Raw genomic sequence first — 6,000 nt, forward strand, 5'->3', positions numbered from 1 at the left:
TCTGGAGCCTCACGTCAGCCCACCGCAGAGGCACCTCTCTGGAGCATAACGAAGACGGGCTTTCCACCTGACTTACTGCTCTTCCTTTAGCAAAGAGCAGATACAAAAGTGTTACAGAACACTTTTTTTTTAATTATTTTATTTCCAGCTTGTCAATCAACAGAAGCCTCAGCAACAGCAAAGCAAAAGCCTCCTCTGAGCCAGCCCTTATCCGGCTCCTCCAACAGGAACAGAGCAGATGGAGAAGCAAAGGATGGCAGTGAATAATTAAGGCAAAATCCTGTCTCCGAAACCTTCTTCCACCACAAATCACGGACGGGAGGAGCTGCCCAGAGCTCTTCAGCCAAAGTCTTTCTTGCTGTCATCTCTCCCTCGCAGGGAGCTGCTGGGCAGCATAACCTTGCACCCACCCCCGGCGCAGCTGCAGCCACCACCGGCACGGGCCGTGCTCCACAGAGAGGATCACAATTAAGAGTTTCAAGCAATCTGAATTCATAATTGGCTGAGATTTCACTCGGCAGATAACGCGCTGCTGTCCCGGGCGCTCGCTTTATCTAGGTCAAGCCATTAGTTTTGCTCTTAATCTACATACGTTTCTAATTTGATCTTTAATGCTGATTTTCAGCCGGCAAGCCCAGCTGATGGACGACTTTGCCACTGATTGGGTTCAACATCTCGACCCTTCCTGGACACGCAGAGAGGGAAAACAAAGCACCAAAGTCCTGACGCGCTTCCACTGCTCACGGCCGAGGTCAGGCACCAGGAGTGCCCGCACTGCCCGTCGGGCCGGGGAAGCGGAGGCCAACGCCGCCACCAAGGGAGCTCGGTCCACACCGCCGGCGGGTGCTTCATCGCCCCAAGAAGGGCTGCACAGTGCAGCAGGACCAGTAGCCCAAGGCTGAGCAAGGACAAGCTGTGCCCCAGGACCTCCCAGAGCTCGTGCTGGGGGGCTTCTGGGCAGCCAGCCACCCGTAAGGTGAGCTGCAAGAGGCCAAGGGCTACGAATATTAACTTAGGTCCACTTCTGGAAGGCACCACCTGGCTCTTCTCGCAGCTGAGCCCGTGCCAGGACTGCCCGCTCCGCACGGCACCGCAGGCATCCTCGACCAGCAACGTGCCAAGTCTTTGCCTGAAGAGCCCAGCACGTGCTCTCTCCCCGGCTCCAGCGGAGCAGGCGGCTCGAGGCAGAGACACTCCTGCACCCTCCTACCGGGGTGAACGCCGAGGTGAGTGCCACCGCGGCTGGGAGGGAGAAGGGACGGGGCACTTCTCTCTCTGCCCATCGCAGCTGTGAACGACTGGAAGGCGGCAGCACCCAGTGAGCACTTCCCTGGCTGAAGGGAAGTGTCTGCCGGCGCCGGATTATCCGTGAATGTTTCAGGACGGGTGTCAGCACCGCGGGTCACACTGCGGCAGGACCTGCTTAAATAGGTCGCTACTAGCGAACGCCAGAACCTCGAAGCCAACAGAAAACACGGCGACGATCCAATCCCTTAAAACCACCGTGGCTCTCACTCACCCTCCCTCCAGCTCCCTCCTGTCTGCCCTCACCCACACCGCCCGCCCGGCGAGATGCTGCTGCCGAGTATTTCATCTCCCATATCCACAGTTCTCCGAGCGCTTACGTGCAGCACTGGGAAACAGCCGCTCTGTTACGAAGCACTTTTCTACCCAAAGAGCTGTTTTTCCCTTCCCTTGTGGTCTCTGTACCTGATAATCCTTGACACGGACCCACCCTGACCATCCCAGCTTGGGAAAGCCCCCGGACACACTCGTGCCACACGGGTGGCCCCAGCACTTCGATCTCTGCCCCGTCCTGCCGGGCATCCGCACGGTCCCCTCAAACCCAGACTGTCCCTGACCTTGGCTCCCACCACGAGCTGGGCTGCGAGTCCCAGAAAGGGGAGGGGAGCTGGGAAAACCCTCTGTCCATCTTAAGGACAGGTGGATGCTTTTGCTGCAGCAAAGCCAGCGGCGTCGGGCGGCCAGGGTTGAAAACAACCGCGGTTTGTCCAGCGCTGTCAGCATCCCCGGTGTCTGCAGCACTTCTGGCAGCAGCTGCTGGCGCTGGCAGATGATGGCCGATGTCCGGGGTGCAGCGCGCGGCAAACGGAGCCGCTTTCATGGATGAGCCAACTCCTGGGCTTGAAAGAACCGAGTGCAGAATTACTGCGCTGGCAAACAGCAGCACAACCAGAGCAAGAGCTCCTTCATGCACAGCAACGGGCGTTACGTGAACAACCACGGGCAGGTCCCACACTGCCCCACTTATGGGCTTCTTTGGAACAGAACGAAGTGGAGTAGAAGACGCACAAAATAAAAAACCATAACATGCATTAAAGGGACTAGAGATGGTTCCTAAATCACCTTGAGGTGTATAACATGGTACGGACGGATCGCCGCAGAGCCTCCATGGCAAAGCCACGCTGCAGGCACGTGCTGGAGATTCCTAACGTAAAACAAGCTCAGGAGGGATGAGGAGCGTTGGGTTTAGACATAACAGAACGGTTTTCAGGCATTCTGCTCTTCTAAAGAGGAGAAAAAAAAAATCCCCACCAAAGATTTTTGTGGAAAGCACAGCCCTTTTGACAAAATGAAGTTACTTGGTTCAAAACCCAATTTTCCATCAAAAAAAAAAAAAATCAACTTGAAAGGCATTTCCAGCTCACTCTAGCTACCGGATCAAAGCCGGACACGAAGAGCAACTGCTTGAAGCCCAAGCGTGTCGCGGACCTTCAAGAGCCGACTGGCTGCGACGTCCCTCACCAATTACTGACTTGGAGAGGAAGGAGGGGGCAGAGCCCTGCCGTGGGCACGGGGCACTTCGGGCAGGCTGGGGACGAGGTCGCTGCGGGATGAAGCAGCCAGCTCCAGCGGCCGCAGGCTCCTGGGCGGCAGCGTCCCCCCATGCGGGGGTCGTGCCCAGGAGGACAGTCACATCCCCCACCAGCCACCTCCGCCGCCGGCGGGTGGGCTCGGGCAGAGGCATCACGGCCACCCTCTCCCCGCTTCAGTTACGGCTCCCGCAGCTGAACGAGGAGCTGGGCAGGGTGAACAGCACAGAAAGAATGTTTCTAGCACAGGAGAGCTTCCCTCCTCGTCCAAAATCACTTAAGACTGTTATTTAAACAAAAAAAAGGTGTTCTGGCAACCTGCAACACTTGGCTGGTTGAAGAAGTGATTTAGGCTGTCAGGAGTCTCCGTGTTTGGACGGGTCTGCCCGGTCAGCCGACACGGCCGGATCAGGAGGAAAACATTAAAAGGGTTTTAATTTCTACCCCCGGGTTTTACTGCGCGCAAACATACACGGTCATTTCTTTCTAAGGTTTCCAATTTGCTAATTGAGACATTTTCTCATGGAAAAAGAATGTCCTGGACTGGGGACGGGGCTGCTGGCATCGCTCCGCGCGCGGGGGGAGCTTAGGTGAGGCGTGATGGAGGACGACGGCGGCACATCGAGGTCTGAGGGCAAACAGCAGCACCGCGGGCCCTGGCCGCTGCACCAGCATGTGCCGGCACCGGGACCGTTTGGCAGCACCTACCAAAAGGCAGAACTCGTCGGGGGAGAAGAAAATGCAGCAGAGGACATCCTACAGCATGTTCTTCGGTGTTTAAGGCACATCACTGGGCAAGTCGCACTGGGTTTGGGAGATTTTTGGAGATGGGCAGGTGGGAAACCAGCCCATGAAACGAGATATCCAGAAAGATTTCTTCCAGGCATCAAAAAAAAAAATAAAAAAAGGAAAAAGAATAATCTGCACATAAAAAAAAAAAAAAAAGTCTTCTGCATTTTCACTAGAGTGACAGAAACATTTCTTCCGCCCTCAAAAAACACCAGGGCGGACAAATCAATTCTGTTCAAAATATTAACAAGACAAAGAGCCAAGAAAAGCACTTTTGTGTCAGAACAAGCCCAGAATATTAAGGCAGAAAGGACCAAGGAAGAAGTAGCTGGAAACACATGAGGAGGGTTATAATGGGAACACGACTGCTGCCACAGTTACAGCCTCACCGGAGCGACCTCTAACAGGACCAGCTATATTATTTTTTTTCTTAATATTGAAAAAGAGGAATTAAAACCATTTTGCAGACTCATGCGGAATGCACGGGGGACGGAGGGGAATTTCTAACTCTATATAGGTCAAACACCATCCATACGGGTTCACATAACACTCAGCACAACCACAGCCACTGCATAAAAATTAAGCTTCCAAGTCCTCCGGAGGGATTCCTGGGAAGCTCGCGCTCTCCTACCTGGAGAGCCGCAGAACAGTAATGCAGTTCGGATCAATACGTGCCACAAGCGAAGGGGGCTGGAGAGCGGCGGCCCCTTTCCACCGCTTCAGCTCAGGGGAAACCAGGACGGAAAACAGTGCCCACCAGCCCCATCCCGCAGCCCACGGCTCTTTCCGGAGCCGTTTGGCTTGAAGGAGAGGTGCCACCTGGGGAAGCAGGACCAGCCCCTGCACTGACAACCGCCCCTCGGCCAACAGCGGCCCCTTGGACGGCCGTGGCTGCCAGCTCGCCGGGCGCTTACCTTCAGCTTCTCGAAGCGATCGCTGAGCGATGCCACTTGGTGGTCCCGGTGGCGGCCCACCAGTTTACATAAGGCACAGATGAGCTGGTCGTCCGCAACACAGTACATGTTCACCTTCTCGTTCTCGTGCTCCAGGCACGTCAGTCCACGGAAGTGCGTGTCGGGCACGGGCTCCACCAGGCGGTGGCTGGTGAAGGGCTTCTTGTTGGGGTGGGTGGCGCGCAGGCAGCGGTCGCAGTAGGACACCTCGCAGGTGATGCACGTCTTGACCGCGTCCCGCGGGGGGTCCTGCTCGCAGAACTGGCAGGCGATCCTCTCGCCGGCCACGGACATGGTCGGGCTGTTGCGGTACGTCCTCTCGCGGCGGCTCTCACTGGGGGAGTTGGGGCCGCTCAGGGACGCCTTCTGGAAGCGGTCGATGATGTTCTGCAGGGTCACATTCCTCTTGAGGCCCTCCAGGCCCCGGTGGTTGAGGGAGATGACATAGCGGCACGTGGGGCACTGAAAAGCAGTGATGGGCTCGATGGACTCGCTGGAGGAGCAGCTGGACAGCAGGACGCGGTGGGCGCAGCTGAAGCAGAGGCTGTGGGCGCAGGGCAGCAAGAGGGGGTCTTCGAATAACTCCAGGCAGATTGGGCAGGTCAATTCTGACTCCAGTGTTTCCATCTTTAGTTAAAACGATCCTGATTCAGCATCAAAAACCAGGGAAGGTGGTCCGGTACCTGGGAGAGAGGAGACAGACACGTGAGACGGCGGCTCTCCCGGGCAGCTCCGCTCCACCAGAAACAGGCGCCCGGGGCGGTCCCACACAGCACCCCCGGGGCGGTCCCACACAGCACCCCCGGGGCGGTCCCACACCGCGACTGCAGCCCAGCCAGGTGCTCGTGGTGCATCGGCGCAGCTGGAGCATCCCACCGCACCGTCCGCCCGAGCCGAGGCACTGCTCCGACCAGCGCCCGGAGATGCTGTGGGGCAGAGGAGAAGGGGCAGCAGCTCCTCTCCATCACCGCCCAGCCCAGCCAGGGAAGAGGACTTGGACAGCAAGGCTGAAGGCAAAACCAGGAGGACCCACATGATTTCATGTTTCTTTCAGCGAGCGCTGCCCGTGTCGGGGACAGGGGGCTGTGCTGCTTTCCCATCCATAAAGGCTCCGCCACGCAGCAAAGACAAACCTCTCAATATCCCCTCCAGCAGCTACACGGTCCTGTCTCCTTTCGGTGAAAGGGAAAAGGTGAATCATGTCTTGGAAACTCTGAGCAAAGTCAGTCAGGAGCTCCAACATACCGTCCTCCTGCTCTGCGCTTCTCCCGGCCGTCGCCTTTTAGGAGCGGGGGGGGGAAGGAAGAGCAGCAAAATTACAGTCTGCAAACTCCCCTCTCTCAGCTGTCCTCCGCTGCACTCCAGCACCAGCCAGGGATGCCCAAACCAGCTCCAGCTGGAGGCAAACAAGCTGGTATTTTTAG

The 6,000-nt window shown here is 57.0% G+C and overlaps 1 protein-coding gene across 2 annotated transcripts in view; it reads right to left on the reverse strand.

Annotated features, from left to right (window-relative positions):
• MID2 (midline 2) overlaps positions 1-5,203 on the reverse strand; it is a 44,111-nt gene extending 38,908 nt beyond the window's left edge. Inside the window, exon 1 of one of the 2 annotated variants that reach the window (XM_086619569.1) lies at positions 4,652-5,203. In XM_086619569.1, coding sequence (XP_086475695.1) covers positions 4,652-5,203 — 552 coding nt within the window. Of the gene's footprint in view, positions 1-4,537 lie in introns of both variants that reach the window. The other variant, XM_086619568.1, reaches the window with a different exon arrangement.
• Positions 5,204-6,000: the final 797 nt, after the last annotated feature.

This window comes from Tauraco erythrolophus, chromosome 13 (assembly GCF_009769465.1).
Source record: "Tauraco erythrolophus isolate bTauEry1 chromosome 13, bTauEry1.pri, whole genome shotgun sequence".
NCBI lineage: Eukaryota > Metazoa > Chordata > Aves > Musophagiformes > Musophagidae > Tauraco > Tauraco erythrolophus.